We start from the raw sequence: 21,500 nt of genomic DNA, 5'->3' as shown, positions 1-21,500 counted from the left end.
TTAAGACTAGGGAGGTTATGCTGCAATTGTATAAAGTGTTAGTGAGGCCACATCTGGAGTATTCTGTTCAGTTTTGGTCTCCTTACCTGAGAAAGGACGTACTGGCGCTGGAGGGTGTGCAGAGGAGATTCACTAGGTTAATCTCAGAGTTGAAGGGGTTGGATTACGAGGAGAGGTTGAGTAGACTGGGACTGTACTCGTTGGAATTTAGAAGGATGAGAGGGGATCTTATGGAAACATATAAAATTATGAAGGGAATAGATAGGATAGATGCGGGCACGTTGTTTCCACTGGTGGGTGAAAGCAGAACTAGGGGGCATAGCCTCAAAATAAGGGGAAGTAGATTTAGGACTGAGTTTAGGAGGAACTTCTTCACCCAAAGGGTTGTGAATCTATGGAATTCCTTGCCCAGTGAAGCAGTTGAGGCTCCTTCATTAAATGTTTTTAAGATAAAGATAGATAGTTTTTTGAAGAATAAAGGGATTAAGGGTTATGGTGTTCGGGCCGGAAAGTGGAGCTGAGTCCACAAAAGATCAGCCATGATCTCACTGAATGGCGGAGCAGACTCAAGGGGCCTAGTTCTTATGTTCTTATATCCTTCCTTAAATTAGGAGGCCAAAACTGTACATAGTACTCCATGTGTGGTCACACCAAAGCCCTGTAAAATTGCAGCAATGTCCTTACCCTTATTCTCCAACCCCTTTGCAATAAAGACGCTCTCTCTCCAAGTACCATGCCCTGAAGGGCGCCGGTCACCATGGGCAATCATTGGATTGGTCCATGGCTATGCTTGGCAAGGTACTGCACTGGTTTGATGTTGCCTTCTGCAGATGGCCGACCAGAAAACTCTCCTACTCTTCCTGCCTACCATCGGCACATCAGGAGGATTTACAGACTGACAATCAACCTTTGTTTGGCCGCATTATGATACACCTTCCCTGACATCAAGTCCTGAACTATGGTTTGAACCCGGGGCTTCTGAACCCCGAGGTAGGGACTCGACCCACCGTGTCTCACAAGGCTTCCCCTTTGCAATGAAGGCTAACATACCATAAAAAAATAAAAGCTGGACAACTGCACAACATAAAACATTAGCAGGAATGATTGGCTCTTGACCTTAACATGGCCAAAGTAGAATGCAAAATGAAAAAGTGATGTTCTGCTGTCCCCTGCAAATGAATAAAGCACAATCTTATAATATTACTGAAGTGGTTTACAGGACTTAGCTACAATATAATTCTGACAGCAACCAATCTGGGCCATTCTGACAGCCCTATTACCTCCATGAAAGGTTTGGTGGATGGAAGGTGTGCTGGCGTCAATCCATTTCAGTAAGTAATCATCTCGAATGTTGCTGAACATTCGTTTCCATCCCTTGCTCTCACAGAAGCTGCTAATGCTGTATTAAAAAGACATAATGAAGCTTAAACAGATATCTTTTATAATCAGGCTCGAGACAGACCAAGACAGATCAAATTGCAGCGCCCTTCAATCCACCTCTTCAGCCCCAAGCTCTCCTTAGTGTCACCCCCACTCAACTGACGCGACCAAATTTTGTATTACATCATTGGTCATATTTCCTCCACTACTTGATTCACCTCCTGCATAAAAACTAGAGACTAAAATGAATCACCAACTTGACCTTTAACAAATGAGCTCATGACTTTGCATAAAGTTTTTAGTGGTTACTATTTTAGTATTCAGTTTCGAGATAATCGTTTTACATGCTGGTGATTGTCTTTGCTCACCTGCTGTCAGGTAAACAGATCAGGCAAAAAGGTAATTAAAACATATATGCAGCATCTTCCTGTGACTTGGCACAAGAAAGTAGGGCTGGCAAAGGAAGAAATTTGGGTCTCTTATTTCCTGACTGATTTTGTGAGGTGCTATTTTGGTGAAATAAATTTAGCCCATAATTAACCTTTTTGGGGGGCAACCTACAGCGATTATAGAATGTTAAAATGAGGCCACTCAATCGATTTTGCCTGGGTTAGCTATTTGAAAGCGTTATTCAATTAGTTTCACATTCCTGCTCTTTCCGTACAACTTCATAAAGCTTTTGCCCCTCATCCACTTACCAATTCCCTTTTGAAAATTACCATTGAAGTTGCTTCGATTTTGACCTGGAATATTGGCCGGAAATTTCTGGCCGTGCACGCTGGCGGAATCTTCCGGTCCTGTTGACTCATCCCCGCCACGGGGTTTCCCGGTGGTGAGGGGTGCATTCAATGGGAAACTCCGTTGACAACAGCAGGGCCAGAAGATTCCGCTGTTGGTCTCCTGGTGGGTTGTACGGAAAATTCCTCCTATTATCTCCGGAAGTTTCCCCATCACGGACGTTAAGCTGAATGTCTTCTCATCTCCACATTTATGCTTTTCTTTAAAAAAAAGAAGTATGCAACATTTTGCAATCAACCCAGCCTCCGGCACCAGCTCCATGATCTAAGAGGAGTTGGAAGATTGTGGTCAGAGCCTCTGCGATTTCCCCCCTCAGTAATCTAGGTAAGGCTGGACCTCTTTAAAACTAAGCCAGGAAACAGTTCTCTACATTAAATGTCATTGCGCTTCTTACACATGCCACAGATGCAACTGCTTTATGCACAGTTAGCCTGTGCATACCTCTCTCTTTTCTGAGCGGCAGCAATGTCCAGTGTGAGTAGAATGATCGTTTGAACAGCAGCAAAGAGAGATGGGAAGGAGGAAATTATTCTGGAAGATGAGAATGATCTTTTTCGCAACATTTGACAGGGACCAATCACGTCACGGCGATCAACCAGTTACGCTTTCGCTTCACGGAAGTTATTACGTTAATTTCAGTCATACCAACCTGTACTAAAATAAAACACTCGACTCATAGAATGGCAAGCTGCTGAAGGATAGATTTTCATCTATGTAGCACTTTTCATGTCATCAGCATACACCAAGGTGCTTTACAGCCTTTGAAATACTTTCTGAAGTGCAGTCTCTAAGTGACGAGGGAAATGTGACAGCTTATGTGCTCACAAGTTCCTACAAATAGCTGTGATAATCTGCCATAATGTTGCTGGTTAAGAGATCAATGTTGGCCAGGAAACTAGGAATAATTGCTCCTCTTTTCTCCTTTAGAACACTGTTATGGCATCTCGTACGCCCACCTGAGAGGGCCTCGATTTAACATCCCATCTGAAAGCTGGCACCTTTTACCGTACAGCACTCCCTCAAGTGCTGCTGCACTGAAATACCAAAGTTAGACCAGAACAGGAGTTTGTTTAACCAACAATGTGTTGGAGATAACCGTGGGCTAAATGTAACAGGAGGGTTCCAGGTTAAAGGAAATAATAGTGGAGGTGGCAATATTCAACTGCCCTTCGCAGATCAAATTTATGACTAGAATATGTGAGAGAGGTTACCTAACTCTTTAAATCTAGCCGTGAACCATTATAATGAAGCTTGTGGCACAAGGACAGAATCGCTGAACAAACACGTAATTATGCACGAACATTTATTCTGCCCCCTCGGTGCTTTTGATCTGCTCTGATGTATGAAAATTATTCAGGAACATTATGTGTAGCCATCTGGGGTGGCCACGTCCCGATTACAAAATGGACACTTGCAAAGAATGCAGGGAAAATTGGACAATGCTAAGAAACAAGCAGGTGCAAGCTCTGTCTGTTGATTAGAACCTTAAACTCTCAGACAGGACAGAAACTACCAAGCAATCTACATACTAATGAGCCATCTCCGGGGACAAAAGGGAAACATTTAGATACACAATGTTAAGGCAGACTCTCCGGCACCAGAGGAGACTAAGACAAAGCAGACTCACAGTCACCAGGACATGCCCAGCGATCAGGGAACCACCCCTCTATTGGAGGAAGATCGATACAACTGATTGGAAAAGATCCAATTAGTTGAGGCCAAGTTCAAGGCCCGCCCAAAAGCACGCGAAGCCCTTTTTAGTAGAAAAGATATTCCCCAAGGGAGAATCTTTCTTCTTTGGCTTTGGCTCTCAGTGAAGAGAGAGACCTGCCTAGCAGCTGCATCAGGCCAAGTATGTTCCAAGTCAACGCACGCTACGAGATAGACGCTCCTAGTTGCTACCCTGTAAACAGCTCAACCCAGCAGCCTCAGAACCGAGCAACGGCCATTGTTCCTCTGACTGAGGTGGCACCCGAAGCTAAGTATAGGCTTTAGTAATAGTGGTAGTTTAGTTTGTAGAGTTTATGCATGAGTATATTTGACTGTGTGTAAATAAATGAGCATTTCTTTTGAACTTACTAACTGGTGTATCGAGTCATTGATCAGTATTCGGTTCTGAACCTTGTGGGGGTGTCCAAAGATAGCTGGCAACTCTTGAGCAAACGTAATTAAACAGAGCCAAATTAAGAGCCAACCAAAGAGAGCAACAAATGTGATCATTAATGTGGGGAATATCCAACCTTCTTTGTGAGGCGTAGGCATGAGAAAGAGAGAGAGAGAGCGAGAGAGAGAATCTGCTGTGATGAGGGATCTTGTTGCAAAGTTAATGATAAATTCTGGTCCCCATATTAAACCTGTTTAACTGCTGTGTGTTATCAACCTATAATAAAATAAAGCTTTACTTTAATACATACAGTGCAATGCCATTTGTGCCTCCAATGTAGTAGAAAGGGCCTTGTTTTTCATTTTCTTCCTGTTTCTTGCCATTGATGGACTTGTCTCCTATTTTTTGATTGGCGCTGCCAGGTGGCTTTCCATGTCCAGATCCCTCGGACTGTGTACTAGAAGGTCGTGCTGTGTACCATGGGGCAATTCAGAGAGATAAAAAAGACAAGTCAGTAAGATAGTGGGACAGCTTTCCATGGCATTCAAGCGAATTCCCTCACATTTTCACTCATTAGTGCCCCAGAGATACGGGGAGGGGTGGGGGTGTTTCTGTCAGCATTCTACGGGGATGAAAATGACGCCGCCAGCGGATAGGCCCGCGAGACCGCGGGAACAGGAATCCTGGCAGTAGGTCTCGTTTTCAGCCCCTCTCCAGTGATGTAACAAGGTTCCCTTAAATTAACGTGGATTTAAAAGGGCTTCCCCACCATATTTTCTCCCCAGGTAAGGAGTTTTCCGCCCTTGCCGACATGACGCCACGTTGACGAGGTTTACATAAGGTATTGGAAAACGGTAGGCAGTCTGTTCCCCGCCAGGGATGCAACAGTAAGCATAGCCCCCGGGGAGAAGAGGAACATGCCTGGAGCACTGCCCCCTTCCACCTTGGCACTGCCCCTTGGAAGTGCCAAACTGGCAGCCCCAACTCTTTATAAAATGGCGCCCCGATCAACCAGGAGCCGGCTCAACCAGGCCCCGCCCCGCCAGTGTGACGGTGGAAACCCCACTCCCAGGTTTTCTGTGTACATAGTGCTGGAGAATCTGGATAGAAAACTCGGCTGTGCAGCTGGAGAGCTACACAACGGTGTTCTTGCCCCAGCCAAATTCCGCCCAGTGTGCCTTTAGATTTTCCAAAGGAAACTCTGACATGGTCTATGTTGGCAGACAGATCCAAGAAGTCTATCGAGAACAGCACCAAGAATTCTTCAATGCCAAAAACAAAAAGTGCTGGGAAAACCCAGCAGGCCTGGCAGCATCTGTGGAGAGAGAGGAACAGAGTTAATGGGTGGGAGATTCCAGTCCCGCCTGCCCCAAGACAGAAAATTCCCACCTGAGGTCAACGGACTTCACAATGGTCCATCAGATTTTCTGCCCCGCCCTCAACGAATCCCGCGGTGGGCGGGACTGGAAAATTTACCCCAATGGTTCCTGTCCAACGTGACACTTTTCGTGTGAACAGTTGGGATCAGGAACTGTCCATGACACTCACTGGTCTGAGCAAAGCAGTCGACTCAGTTCATGCCAAGGTTCCGTGGAATGGTCTCCAAACATTTGGATCTCCAAGAAACTTTATCACTGTCCGACAAATGCTCCACGATGATATGACCGCAACTGTCTTGAGTGGGAGATCTGAAACAGACTTCAAAAGCCAGAAAGGTTGTGTGACAGCCACCACACAATCTATCTGCCAGCGTCCATTCACCTCATAAAAGATTTTGCCCTCTGGTAATAAATACTGCCTGGATGGGAAAACCTTTAACCTTAGTCGCTTCCATGACAAAACTAAACGGAATGCCATAGTTGTACAAGAGCTACAGCTTGGGGGTGACTGTTTGCTCAACACCATTTACTAAGGCCCCAGGTGCCTTGTTGCTCTCACTGGATCTTTACCGACTCCTATTTCAAACAAACTATAGTGCAAAGATTTACCTAGCGGAAGGGAGCAGAAAGGTCGAATTAACATGGCAGCCGTGAAGTGTCCCATTCCAACAACATCTGACCGACAGTAAGGAGTATTCAGAGATCCTGCCCAAATACAATGCAGAATCTTTTGTTGGAGATTATGTTGGATTTTGGGGAAGGCAGAATCCAGCTGAGCTTTGAGAGCAAACCGCTCTCAATTGTTCACCTTTGCAAACAAGAAAATCAGCCCATCCCTGAACGCTATCATAACAGAACTCACATATCAATCCACACCTTGTCAGCCAACTATTCCACCTCCCAACTATGTTGAAGGAGAGACTCTGGAATATGTTACGCACCTCTTTCAAGCCCAGTGACGATATCATAACTTTTCATATTCGACTTGCGGTGGCGGCCATGCGCAAAGTGGTCGCATGAAAGGTGGCTCCCATCTGGAAACCTGTTTTTTAGACCTTTTAACCCGATGAACTGGCACCAGAATTGATGGAAATCGGACGGAGCTGATCCTCGCTGGGGGCTCTGCTGGTTTGAAATGTCGGCAGGCTGCAGAGCAAGAACCAAAGGAAATAAAAATAAAGCGAGCAAATCCCCCACATCAGAGTCAGTGGACCCGCGTGGCTGTGCGAAGCCGAACATGGCGGACCCCGTAGAGTCGTCGACGCCATCCCAGTCCTCTGCGGAGAGGCTGATGGAGTTCATCACGGTAGAACTCCAAAAGCACAGGAAAGCAGTAAAGGAGGACATGTTGTCAGAAATGGCCTTCAAAGCAGTGCTGGCCCTCCCCCGCCCCCCCCCCCCCATGGGCTGATGGACTGGTTGGAGCGGACGGCTGGAGTCGCAGGGAGCGACAATCGTGGAAATGGAGAGCGCGGTCACGGAGCAGGAAGGACGAACTGCCTCATTGGAGGCCGAAATAACAATATTGGCAGCGACCGAAAAAATCCTGAAGTCCAGACTCGACGACCGGGAGAACCAGTCTCGGCACCAGAACCTTCAGACCGTTCGGCTACCTGAGGACACAGAAGGTAAGAGCCCAACCGAGTCCATGTCCAAGATGCTCGGGAAGCTGGTCAGGGAGGGGGGGGAATCTTAGCTAAACCCTCCCGAGGTGGACCGGACCCACAGGTCGCTTCACCACGACCCGTTGAATCACCACGGGCTGTAATCGGTAAACTCCACAAGTTCCAGCAGAAGGAACATATCTCCTAAGATCGGAGAAGGCCACGTGGAGCTGCGACTGGGAGGAACACTAGATTTGTATATACCAGGACATTGGGGCCGACCTGGTTGGACGCCAGGCGGAATTTAATAAGGCCAAAACAGCACTATTCAAAAGTAAAATCCGATTTGGCATGTTGTACCTGGCCAAACCTTGGGTCACTTTCAAGGACAGGGACCATTTCGTCAACACGTCAGAGGAGGCAAACACTTCATACAGAGGAATGGGCTGGGAATGAACTGAGCACTGGGACGCGATGTCTTGGATTTTCTTATTTCGGAATTTCGATATGTGTTTGTTTCATTGTTTCTCTTATAGACCTTGTTGGTTCTTGCTGCTTGGGGTTACAGGGCTGGACCCTACAGGTATGGGGGTTAATCCATCTGGACGAAGAGGAGTCTGGAATCCTCTTTGGGTGTCTATTTCATTCCTCTTCATTTCTGGGGTGGTGGGGGGGCCATGCTGGCATGTATTCTAGTAAACAGGAGTAATGCGACGGGGGGTTGCTGAGGCGGGTCTCCCGAGAGGCGGGTGGTGTCTGGTATGGTTGGGGGGCAAGCCAACGTGTTGGGGCTGGCTGGTTCCTTTAGGTATTAGTGGAACTGAGCGGGGACCCTGTAGAAGATGGGGCTGGCTGTCCAATCAAAGGGGGTCGGGGGCGGGCAGGGGAGGTCTGGGTATTTTAAGGGGAGAGGGGAAGTGGGGGAGGGTAGAATTCTGGTTACACAGGTTGAACGGTTTGATTGAGGGCGGTGGCCATCTTGGACAGACTGAGGAAAAAAGGCAAGCCCAGGCATGCAGCGGCATGTCCACGAGGTGATTATGACTGACCCCAAAAGAGGGGGTTACAGAGACCCCCATCAGGATGGTCACATAGAACATGAGGGGGCTTAAAGTTCTGGACAAAAGATCCCGCGTCTTCTCCCGCCTGAAAAACCTGAGGGCCAATGTAATCTTTTTACAAGAGGTCAGATGAGAGTAAGGAAGGGACAAGCTGATCAATCAAACTTTGACACGAGGGCGAGAGATGAGGTAATCCAGTTTAGTAAGCTGGTAATGTTTACGGGCGACCAATGCGGTGACGGACCCGGAAGGACGTTATGTAATGGTGAGTGGGGTTTTGGAGGCCGCTCTGGTGGTACTGGTGAACTAGCGGTACATCCCGAACTGGGATGATGGAGAGTTTGTCAAGAAAACATTGGCGGCGACCCCCGACCTCAACTCCCACCAACTGATCATGGGGGGGGTTGACTTCAACTGTGTCCTGGACCCGAGGGTGGACAGGTCAACTCCCAGGTCACGCGGATTGTCAGGAATGATGAAAGAGTTGACTGTTTTCATAGAGCAGTTTGGGGGGAGAAGGTTCAGCAGAGGGAGAGGAAGTTCTTCTCACACATTCACAGGAGATGCTCCCGAATAGACTTTTTTGTCGTGGGGAAATCGGTGCTCCCAAGGGTATTGGGGAATGAATATTCAGCAATGGGTCTCTCAGATCACGTACCACATTATGCGGAGCCGAGGCTAGAGGCAGGTCGGGCCCAGCACCCTCTGTGGCATTTGGACACGACTCTCCTCGCCAACAAGGCTTTTTGTGAAAAGATGCCACCTGGTAGTGATAACTCTGTGAACTGCAATCAGAACGGGGAAGTCTCACCCTCCACATTCTGGGAGGCACTGAAGGTGGTGATCAGGGGGGAGATAATATACAGTACTGACAGGGATGGGGGAAGAGGGCGGTTAGTCATTGGTTGATCAACTCCATATTGGAGGTGGATGAGCAGAACCCCACAGTTCCGACACTGGAGCTGCTAGTGGAGAGGAAAAACTGCAAATGGAGTTTGAGCTGATTTCAACGGGGAATGCAGGAAGCCAGCTCCTCCATTCACATGGGACCTCCTATGAGCTTGGTGATAAGGCCAGCCACCTGTTGGCCCACCAGTTGAGGAAGCAGGCGGCCGCAGGGGAGGTAGCACAGATCAGTGATGAGGGCGATCAGTTGGTCACAGCCCCAGAAGAGATCAATGGTGACTTTGGAGCCTTCTACCGAGGGGTGTACACATCTGAGCCCTGGAAGGGGCTCTGGCAAGATTAAACAATTTCTGGGGGGCTTGGCTTCCCAGTGGTGGAGGAGGGAAGGGGCCAGGGTCCGGAAGCACTGGTGGGTATGGAGGAGGTCATGGACTGCATCAACTCCATGCAATCCGGGAAGGTGCTGGGACTGGATGGGTTCCTGTTGGACTTCTACAAAACTTTTGCGGTGGTGCTGGCATCACCGGGGGTGTTCAATGGCTGAGGGGGGCCTTGCCGTCCACATTGGCACAGGCTTCGATCTCATTGATCCCGAAGAGAGACAAAGACCCGGTGGAATGTGGGTTATACGGACCTATCTCATTTCTGAACACCGATGTAAAGGTTTAGCTAAGGTTCAAGCCAGACCCTGCCAGAAGTGATTGCGGAGGCCCAGACATGGTTTGGCACAGGCCGACAACATCAGGCGACTATTGAACACTGTCATGTTCCCAGCCAGAAAGGAGACACCTGAAGCAATCATCTCCATGGACGCAGTGAAGGCCTTTGGAATGGTTTGGGTTTGGGCCAATATTCATCTTGTGGATGAAACTGTTGCACAGTGCTCCCATGGCGAGCATCCAGACGAACGCCATGAGCTCGGATTACTTCCGGTTGTACAGGGGCACGAGGCAGGGATGCCCATTGTCCCCACGACTGTTCGCTCTGGTAATTGAGCAGCTGCCGATCGTGCTCGGGCCATCGGGTGAGTGGAAAGGCGACAGGAGGCAGGGAGCATAGTGTCCTCTTTGTGAATGACCTGCTGCTTTACATCTCTGACCCCCCCTAGCCAGCCTGGGAAAGATAATAGAGCTCCTGAGGAAGTTTGCAGCCCTCTCAGGATATACGTTAAACCTAAGTAAGAGTGAAATATTCCCCGTTAATCGCCAGGGAGGGAGGCGGATCTACGAGCTCAAACTAAGTTTCGGTACTTGCGGATCCAGATAGCCCAGGACTGGGCCCAGCTCCACAAATTGAACCTGACTAGTTTGGTGGAAGGAGTGCAAGAGGACCTGCACACGTGGGACTCACTCCCACTCTACCTGGCGGGGAGAGCGCAGACAATAAAAATGAATGTCCTACCGAGGTTCCTGTTTGTGATTCGGTAGCTCTTGATTTTCCTCCCCAAATCATTCTTCGCCAAGGTGGATAAACTGATCTCAGCCTTCATATGGTCGGGGAAGATCGCAGGATTCGTAAAACCATCCTGCAGGATATCTGGCAAAGCCAAACCTTATGTATCATTACGTGGAAAGGGTACAGGGCTGGCTCCGGGTGCCAGGGGCCGAGTGGGAGCAGAGGGAGGAATCATCGTGTGGGGACGTCCTTGCGGGCGTTGGCTGCTGCCCCCCCCCCCCCATCCCATTCTCTCTGACCAGGTTCATGGTGATGGTAGCATCGTTGAAAGTCTGGAACCAATTCAGGGACCATTTCAAGTTAAGGGGCGTGTCTGTCTCAGCACCAATTTGCGACAACCATAGATTAATTCTGGTGGGAATGGACGCTACCTATAAAACCTGGAAGAGGAAGGAGGAGGTGGTGAGGTTTAGGGACGGTACGTGGGTGGTAGGTTTGCAGGTCTGGAGGAGCTGACGGAGAAATTTCAGTCCTGAAAGGGAGCGAGTTAGATACATCCAGAGACGACTTTCTCTGCAAGGAAGCCCCCCGTGTTCCCTCAGTTGCCAAAGCCCACCTTGCTCGACAGAATGTTATGACAGGATGAGTTGGGAGAGGGAAAGATCTCAGACATATCCGGGCGGCTGCTAGAGGAAGTAAGGGCCCCTTTGGACGGGACAAGGGAGAGGTGGGAGGAGGGATTGGGACTCAAGCTAGAAGCAGGGCTTTGGAATGAGATTATGCACAGAACTAATTCTGCCTCCTCTTGAGCTGGACTGGGCCTGATACAACTGAAGGTGGCGCATAGGGGACACCGAACCAAAGTGCGCTTGAGTGGGTTCTTCCTGGGGTGGAGGATAGATGGGAGCAATGCCGGGGGGGGGTGGCCGGCGAACCACTTTCACACGTTCCGGTCCTGCCCGAAGCTGGTCGAGTTCTGAGCCACATTCTTTGAGCCCATGTTGGGAATTGGGGGTCAGGATGGAGCCCCGTCCGCTGGTGGCCATGTTCGGGGTGTCAGACTTGCCAGAGCTGCTTGAGCAGAAGGGGGCTGACGTTTTGGCCTTTGCATCTCTGTTAGCCTGGCGACAAATCCTGCTTGGGTGAAGATCGGTGGCGCCATTAGGGCCTCGGGCTGGATGGCGGACGTGGCAGAATTCCTAGGATTGGAGAAAATCAAATTTGCTATCAGAGGGTCGGAGAAAGGGTTCTGCTCCAGGTGGAAGCAGTTCATTGCTGTCTTTAAGAATCTGTTCGTAACCAGCTGCTAGGTGGAGGAGAGGGGCATTGTTTACTCTGTTCAATCAAAAAACGACAAACTGTTTGCACTACATTTACCCATTCTATCATTGTTCACGAGTTTAGTTGTCTTTGCTTTGGACTAAAAGGTATGTATTTTTAAAAAACTTTTCATATTCATAACTTTAAACATGGACTGTCTCTAGTGTATCATTTTCTAGAAGTCTCTCTCTTTTTTTGTCATAATTCAGGAGATAAGAAGATGAAGCTTTAAACAGATTTATTCTAAACACAAAAGTGAAGCAACACACACGGTCCACAGGTGTCCCAGCCCAGAACTAACAGTGATCCGGAGCCAGGTCTGTCACGGCATTTAAAGGGCTCAGTAATGTAGCCATCTCAGATGGACCATGGGAATTATGGCCAACCCAGAACTCAGACACACTCAGAGTTTTTGCAACCCAGATAGCTAGACGCGATCGGAACCCCCGGTTGTTTGCATTCTAATGGCCCATTTCCCCAGAACAAAAGGACTGTACTCAGGTAACCGATACAGATGCAGACTAACCGGCGCCACTCCCTTTGCTAAGAAAGCCCAAACAGCCGAGGTCAATGACCGCTCAGGACACGCCCAGCCATCAAGGTACCCGCCCCTTTATTGGCCAAAATCGGAGGCAGTGATCAAAGCCTGTCGAATTATTGGGTCCAAAGCTAAGGACCACCCCAAAGAGCGCGAAATCCCAGAGGGATAAAAAGAGACACAGCCATGTGTTCAGTCTCTCTTGGCCCCGGCCTACGCCTAAAACCAAGTGTAGCATTAAGACCAGAAGACAAGTTCAAGACCAACGCTCTCTACCAGACGGATGAGCCCAGGAGAAACGAAGCCACTTCTTCTACCCAGCCTCGCAAGATCCGAACAAAGGCCTTGTTCATCTGCAAAGAGCCGGTTGCCCTGAAGTTAAGTACAGGTTATTGTAGTTGTTAGGTGTAGTTTAACTTGTAGCGTTTTATGTTGCATGTTGAAGTAATCCTTGTGTTTCAATAAACTATCTTTGAACTGACTAACTGAGGTTGTTTGGTCTTTGATCGATATCCGGTAAAGCCTTGTGGTGGTATCGTTTGATACCTGGCGACTCTGAAAAGCAATATTATCATTAATAACTGCCATATCTAGTTAAATTGGCAACATTATTGGTGACTCCGGTGCCGATTGGCAACATTATTGGTGACGCTAGTGGGATAGTATTCCACTCATTAAAAAGAGCAACAGTAATGAGTCCCAGCTGGGCGGGCCTCCGTCCGTTACCATGGTAACTCGTACACTATAGGCCCCACGGGAAGATAGATGAGTGATTCCCCCTGGTCCTCATGAGGGTTATCACTTTTTTTAAAATGGGCACTAAGCAGGGTACTAAGATGGCCATCAAGGATCAGGTGACTTTTGTAATTTCTGCACAGTCTGGAAATGCCCCTGGAAAGTTCTTGAATGAAAATGGGTTTCTCAGGGTCAAAGGGACCATCCCTACCAGCTCAATGAAAGTGATCGAACAAACAATGACGGCAGGATGTGACGGAGCTGTGAAGATGGAACATCAAACAAAGTCTTCCAGTGTGCTAACCAGAGCTAGAATGTTCATGGGTTATTACTCATTCCCCATTGTGTATCTGGCTCCAACCCGTCATGTGAACAATGGAAGGCGCTGAAATTTGCCACCATGTGACCGACACTGGCTGCAGATAACAGACTTATTACCCAAGAGCCTGGGAGAACCTGGGCAGGCTAAAAGAACAGCCACTTCAGAATACCAGCGACAGGACAAGGCAGTAAACACTATGCTTTTTAAACCTGGAGGCTGCTGCATCCAACATATTTCCCAGCCTGATTCCTATTCCAAAGAACCTGAACTCCTGTCAAAACAAACTGCAATTCACTAACCTTGCGACAGACCAAATTTCCATCTCTTCAAGGGAATCTTGCAACAAGATTGATGAATGTCTCCAACTACTAAATCCACCTAAATTATACTTTCTGAGTGAAAACAACCCTTCAATGGACCCGCCACACCTGCTTTCCCAATGATGAGCCGAACACATAAACTATTATTTTGTTTACAGCTTGTAAAAGTGCGCTATTCTCTTTAACTTTATCTTTCTTGTACGTGGTTGAGTAGTGTTTTGGCTTTCAGGCTGAATGTGTGAGTAAATAATTCTCTTTACTTAAACCCACAAAAACTTGCTGCTATTCTTTAAATACTCTGTCGGCTAAGAAACACACACACATCTTCCTTTTCAAATAACAGTGATTGCCGACAGTAAAGGAAAGGGTACATACAAGGATATCAGTTTATTCTTGTCCCTGTCCAATATAACCTCCCATACTTTGGTAGCCACCTATCTCAGAAGGTCACGCTGATGAGGATATCCAACACTGGATCAGCAGTGCCAACGCGGCATTCTACAAACTAAGACAGTGATTGTTTGATAGCATGTCAATAAAAGTCCTACTGTACGGAGCAATCGTTGTCACCACACTCCTGTACTACAGTGAGACTAGGGCTATGTACCAGCAATGCACAGGAGTGCGAGAGAAATTCCATCAACAATGCTTCAGCTCCATCCCCCAGATTCAATGGGAGGACCAGCAAACACATGCTAGTGTCCTTCTTCAAGCCAACTTGAACCTGGCCCCGGGGCACTGCAAAGCTGCATACTTAGCCCCCTACTCTACTCCCTGTACACACACGACTGCGTGGCAAAACTTGGTTCCAACTCCATCTACATGTTTGCTGACGATACGAGCATAGTGGGCCGGATCTCGAGTAACGATGAGTCAGAATACAGGAGGGAGATAGAGAACCTAGTGGAGTGGTGCAGCGACAACAATCTCTCCCTCAATGCCAGCAAAACTAAAGAGCTGGTCATTGACTTCAGGAAGCAAAGTACTGTACACACCCCTGTCAGCATCAACGGGGCTGAGGTGGAGATGGTTAGCAGTTTCAAATTCCTAGGGGTGCACATCTCCAAAAATCTGTCCTGGTCCACCCACGTCGACGCTACCACCAAGAAAGCACAACAGCGCCTATACCTCCTAAGGAAACTAAGGAAATTCTGCATGTCCACATTAACTCATACCAACTTTTACAGATGCACCATAGAAAGCATCCCATCTGGCTGCATCACAGCCTGGTATGGCAACTGCTCGGCCCAGGACCGCCAGAAACTTCAGAGAGTCGTGAACACAGCCCAGTCCATCACACAAACCTGCCTCCCATCCATTGACTCCATCTACACCTCCCGCTGCCTGAGGAAAGCGGGCAGTATAATCAAAGACCCCTCCCACCCGGCTTACACACTCTTCCAACTTCTTCCATCGGGCAGGAGATACAGAAGTCTGAAAACACGCACAAACAGACTCAAAAACAGCTTCTTCCCTGCTGTTACTAGATTCCTAAATGACCCTCTTATGGACTGGCCTGATTAACACTGCACCCCTGTTTGCTTCATCCAATGCCGGTGCTTATGTAGTTACATTGTATACCTTGTGTTGCCCTATTATGTATTTTCTTTTATTCCCTTTTCTTTCCATGTACTTAATGATCTGTTGAGCTGCTCGCAGGAAAATACTTTTCACTGTACCTTGGTACACGTGACAATAAACAAATCCAATCCAATCTAATCCAGCTCCATAAACATTACATCAAAACTGTGACAAAATCAACTTTGATGGATTGTCACTGTGTCCTGATGGTTGAAAAGCATCTCTCCCACCAGGTCTTGCTTTCCCAACTCTCAAATTGCCAGCATTCCAGGGGAGGACAAACAAAACGGATCCACATACTCTAAGCTCTCCTTGAAGCACCACAGCATTGACCTTGATGACTTGACGGAGTATGCTACCTAAATACCCAAAGCAACACTATCTTGTCTATTAAGCTCCATTACGCTTTGAGTTACAAAGTCTTAACGATGAGGCAGAACGGCAGCAGAGAAGGAAACAAATCCTGCACTCCTGATGGACCTTCTGGGGCATCCTGGCTCAGGTGCTCATTGATATATGAGTCAAAAACCGCCTGTGTCTTCACATGAAGAAACATGGCAGATGATTCATTGAATCAAGGGACAGCTGACGATGATGATATATTGGTCCCCAAACGTGGCACAATTCTGAATGTATAGACATTCTGATAATGATAATGTGGTGTTCTTTGTGTTGCTTATTTCAGGATGGTTGGCGTAGTTCACAAGGACCACAAAATAGCTTGAACTTAAACAAAGCTATAAACTTATTAACACTACTAATTTGGATTCAACATGTAGTCCTAAAGAATACAGTTAATGAATAATATATAAGCTTCACTCATCTATAGTTAATATCACTGCTGATTTAAACTATGATCTGCTCTCACTTACACTATTTGTACTTCTGACTCTCTCTAGCTAACTCCTGCACACACTCCCTCAGAAGGCTTAGCATCACTGCCTTATATAGTTGTAACTGTAGCTCCCTCTAGTGGCTACTCTAGCCACTTCATTAACCTTTGCAGTTCTTACAGTTATGACAATACCATAGATAACGTTTCATGAAAATCCTCATATACTGAGTTGGCAGATTCTAATAGGCTGGTTCTAACCTGATTTGACACACTGCCCCTGGGCCAGGGGCATTTCAATCCTTGGGAACAGGCTGCGATGCGGGCTGCTCACACAAACTTTAAATGAGCTCTGCATCAGGGGTTGTAGTCCAAATAACATCAAGTCCTCCACTGGCACTCACCACCCCACCATGGCCCCTCACTCTATCCCAAGTAATCAGAGCTTGTATCTTCAAGTGATAGAAGTTACCTAAACATACAAACTTGTTTCTCCTGCGTTGTTAGAAAAGCAAAATAAATAGACACAGCGACAACAGTGCAAACTCAAGAGCTTGCAACATCTCAAAAATGGGCATAGCTTGAATTTTGCAGTCTTATAACAGGGAACAAAAGAAACACGTGATCCAATACATTATCTGTGAGTTTAGCTGAAAGATCATGACTCACTCTGTCATAATAAGATTGTAATAACAATCAAAGGGGATCTCATGAAGTCAAAAGCCATGACTGTATAGCTTGAAGAGTTTAAATAGCCATTAGATAGAAGATTTTGTAATCCTTTGCAGATATTTGCTACTTCATGTTTTGCGCACCTTTGGAAATATTATTCCATCAAAGATTGCAAAAGGGTCTTTGAAGCTCCTACAGTTTGACCAAACTCTGTGGCAGTGAGACCGCACCTTTAAGTCCGTTAATTGTTCACAAAATGTGCCTGGAGACATTGGCGCAAGTAACAAAATTCACGTCCTTACTACAAAGAAAAGAAAAAGGCTAGAGTTATGAAACTGCGACCATTTATTCCTACACGTTCCATGTACTCGCTTAAAGAAATAAAAACTTGATTTGTATATCAGCCTTCACATCTTCAGGACATTGCCAAGCATCTCACAGTCAATGGCCGCCATTCAGTGGATTTGAGTTAAAATCCTGGAAGATTTCGCCCACATGATTGGCTGGAAAGTTTTACAGTCTACGTAAAAGATATTGAAGCAATTCCTTTCTTGAGCATACCATCTCCAGCAACCATCATGTTCCATGCTCAGCATTAATCTACATCTGCTTATTTTTGCAATCATCAATCCCACTCCTCATCAAATATTCTTCCAGCGCTTTTAAAAAGTATTAACATGGAATTAACGTTTTCTGACAGTCTATTCCACATGCCCATGGCACTTAAGGGAATGTTCCTTTCTAAATTACTTGTTTCAGGCATGTAAATTTTATGCTCATTATTTGGTTTCCTGTGGCATTATTCGAACTGTCAATCTTTCAATAAAAAATCCTGCAAACTTAAGTAAACTTAAGCATAGAAAATGTCATTCAGCTCTTTAAAGCATTTCTTCCATAGGTCATGTTCCTTCCGACCTAAGTGTGTTCCTCTCTTAAGGAAAGGTCGAGATTAGTTTTGCTCCATCAGTGTTCATTAAGCAGCTTTGAGTGGCACGGGCTCTGTCACTCTGAAAGACGTGTCTCCAACTTTATTGAATCAATGTTAGTCATCTCAGTTGAATTATGGGCAGCACGGTAGCATAGTGGTTAGCACAATTGCTTCACAGCTCCAGGGTCCCAGGTTCAATTCCCAGCTCGGGTCACTGTGCGGAGTCTGCACGTTCTCCCCATGTGTGCGTGGGTTTCCTCCGGGTGCTCCGGTTTCCTCCCACAGTCCAAAGATGTGCAGGTTAGGTGGATTGGCCATGATAAATTGCCCTCAGTGTTGGGTGGGGTTACTGGGTTATGGGGATAGGGTGGAGGTGTGGGCTTGGGTAGCGGTGCTCTTTCCAAGAGCCGGTGCAGACTCGATGGGCCGAATGGCCTCCTTCTGCACTGTAAATTCTATGAATTGCTAAGTCAATGCAATGGGGGTGGTCTCTTGGCAAAAAGGTTTATTGTATCTCCAGAATGCCGTCCAGGCGGTGAAGACTGTGCTGCCTTACTGCTTTCTGGGTTTGGAAATTGGGAGTGAGTGGATGCCAGGGCATACCTAATCGACTTTAAAGGCACTGAGAACGTCTGGGTGTGGGGGTCTTTGTTGAAGAGAATTGGTAGGGCACAGCTGCGCCGTCAGGAGTGGAGACACATAGAGCAGGAAAACAGGTCTGCACCCACCAGAAGATAATAAAACAGCTGCAGGCATCAGCAATCAGATCACCTGTGGCTCCTGGGCGGTGATGAAGCATCCATGACGACTGGGACCAGTAAAACCTTCTTCACCCATGAAGAGGGGGAGTGTTTCATATTGAGTATATTTGCCTATACTCCCAATTTAGAGGATAATCTCCCTTAAACCTGCTACCTGTCTCTCCTTAACATTCACACACTTAAAACAATTCCGTGACCTAACCTTTGATCACCTGTCTTAAAATTTCCTTGAGTGGCCTGGAGTCAAATTTGATAATGCTCCGAAGCACCTTGAGGCGTTTTACAACGTTAACGGCACTATACATTTGCAAGCTGCTCTTGTAGAGAGAACAATATGTTGTTAATACCGATCTGGGCGAGGTACCCAAATTTGTTATGATGCTGGATGGGATACACCCAAATGGTTTTGCCCCAAGGTGTGGAGGGATTAGCTGGCTCCCCGTCTTTAATCAACCTCCTTGGTTAATTTAAAAAGTATCCCTTCTCCCTCTGGATACCTGTACCCAATCCAAATGTATTTATGTCTTAAAAGGGGCCAATTTAACCAGGTTTTCCCGAGTTAAAGGAAGAGTGAGTTTATTAGTTATTAAAATTAAGAAGAAAGTAATAAAATGTAACATACATACACACAGATTAACAATGAGAAGTGAGTCCAAAATAAAAGACATACAAATCAATTTTAGATATGTCTAAGTGGCGGCCATTAAGTTGTGTGATTCAGGTTATGCTGACTTTGGCAGTTGTGCTTTTGGTTAGGAGAGTCTTTTTTTAAAATAAATTTAGAGTGCCCAATTATTTTTTCCCCCAATTTTAAGGGCAATTTAGCGTGGACAATCCACCTAACCTGGCATCTTTGGGTTGTGGGGTGAAACCCACGCAGACAGGGGGAGAATGTGCAAACTCCACACAGACAGTGACCCAGAGCCGGGATCGAACCCGGGTCCCCAGTGCCGCAGCCCCAGTGCTAACCACTAGGTCACATGCCGCCCCTGGTTAGGAGATGCTTGCTTCTGTCGGTTGGCTGCTTCCTTTTCAATGGCGGCTTTGACTTGCTCCTAGCAATATGAGAAAAAGCAAGGCTTTACCGACAGGCAGCAAGGGTATCTGGTTGACATTCTTCAGCTCCGATCCTCACAGCGCACACTAGCACAGTGGAACCAGAACACCAGACTAGCACACACAGACCAGAGTTCCAGTTGGTTTTTAAATCCCGTATTGCTGGAAGGGGATAACCACAAACATGTCTGGGATATAACTCACAGGAGATAGTTTCCTGCTGAGAGGGTAATCATCTTCCATTATCTCCACAGGAGATTACAGTTTGTTTTTTTGCATTGCCTATTTCTTTGAAATGTCCATCTGAAAAAGGGTGTGAGATTCCGTTGTCTCTCATGGGCCTGAATATAATCCACATAGGAATTACATCTCAGAATCTGCATTCTCAACCATTTTAGGCTTGTATGTCCATTTTTAAAAATATGTCCTACTTTAATGTTCAACATAGAATCATAGAATCTCTACAGTGCGGAAGTAGGCCATTCAGCTCATTGAGTCTGCTCCGACATCTGTAAGTAAATTGGGGGTTTGATCCATCATCATGACAATGAACATGGTCCATGTGAAAATATGGAGAGCTTAAAAATATTGAATTGAGCAACAGACACACAGCTTGCACTTATTCTTAAATGGAGAACTTCCTGGTGAGGCCAATGTGAAGGTACGAGATATTACATAGATACAGGGTTGGATTCTCCGCCGACGGGATGCTCCATTTTGTTGGCAGCCCAGGGGTTTCCCGACGGCGTTGGGGCTGCCCCACAATGGGAAACCCCATTGACCGGCCGGCGTGACGGAGCGTTCAGCCGGCGGGGGCGGAATAGAAATGTTGTGAAGATGATTCACCACCAAAAGGAAAAAAAGCATCGAAGGGGCAATTAAAATTGTATGGAAGTCATTGATATTCCTCAGAAAAAAGAACAGGAAGCTCCAGATGAATTTTGGAAAGTCATCTAAATCATAGCATAAATGAGAAATGTCCAATTAGACCCTGCCTCATAATACATGATCCATGACCCAATTTAGGTCACAGTTGCAAATGTTTACTTAAGTCACACTTACTTTGACTCATTGAGAATAGTGGCAAATTGTGACCAGATGGGCAGGCTTTGTGATCGAACAGCAAAGAGGACTTTATAGAAAAGGCTACAATGGAGTAGAGTTGACAACACAAACGTGCTTTTGTTTCTCTGCTAGTTTTCTCCCCTCTACTGCCAGTAGATGTTGACTCCACACTGGGGCACAGCTCCATGGGCTCTGATCATTTCCCTCTGGTACTGCAGCCAACTGGTTATCGGTGAGCTTCTACAGTGAGTGTTGTCCATGGAATCTGAACTACTCTCCACTAGATGAAATGAAAAATGAAATGAAATAATGTGTATATGATTATATATATATAATATATATATATACACACACACACACACAGCAGCAACAACAAAAACCTGCATTTATATGGCACCTTTAATGCAGTGAAACATCCCACAGTAGCCCTTCCCTCAAAATATGACACCGATCTACATAAAGGATTAGGTCAGACATAGCTTTTGTAGAATGCCTTAAAGGAGGAAAGAAAGGCAGAAAGGTGTAAAGGTTCAGGGAGGGAATACCAGACTTTGGTCCTCGGCTGCCGAAGGTAAGGCTGCCAATGGTTAAAATGGAGGATGTTCAAGAGCATCGAATTGGAAGACGACAGATATCACGGAAAGTTGGAGGGCCGGAGGAGGTTACAGAGACTGGGAAGGATGAGGAATGGAGAGATTTGAAAACAAGGAAGAGAATTTTAAAATTGAGGAGTTGCTTATCTA

General features: G+C 46.6%; 1 protein-coding gene across 2 annotated transcripts in view; it reads right to left on the bottom strand.

Annotated features, from left to right (window-relative positions):
* Window positions 1–21,500, bottom strand: part of LOC140392592 (protein polyglycylase TTLL10-like) — a 185,823-nt gene that overhangs the window by 70,637 nt on the left and 93,686 nt on the right. Inside the window, exons 2-5 of one of the 2 annotated variants that reach the window (XM_072477990.1) lie at window positions 11,694–11,826; window positions 6,603–6,807; window positions 4,593–4,752; window positions 1,281–1,399 (exon numbers count right to left, since the gene is read on the bottom strand). In XM_072477990.1, coding sequence (XP_072334091.1) covers window positions 1,281–1,399; window positions 4,593–4,752; window positions 6,603–6,807; window positions 11,694–11,826 — 617 coding nt within the window. The remainder of the gene's footprint in view (window positions 1–1,280; window positions 1,400–4,592; window positions 4,753–6,602; window positions 6,808–11,693; window positions 11,827–21,500) is intronic. The other variant, XM_072477989.1, reaches the window with a different exon arrangement.

This window comes from Scyliorhinus torazame, chromosome 16 (genome assembly GCF_047496885.1).
Source record: "Scyliorhinus torazame isolate Kashiwa2021f chromosome 16, sScyTor2.1, whole genome shotgun sequence".
Lineage (NCBI taxonomy): Eukaryota > Metazoa > Chordata > Chondrichthyes > Carcharhiniformes > Scyliorhinidae > Scyliorhinus > Scyliorhinus torazame.
Note: the sequence above shows the minus strand (reverse complement) of the source record. Positions and strands in the feature narration are given on the sequence as shown.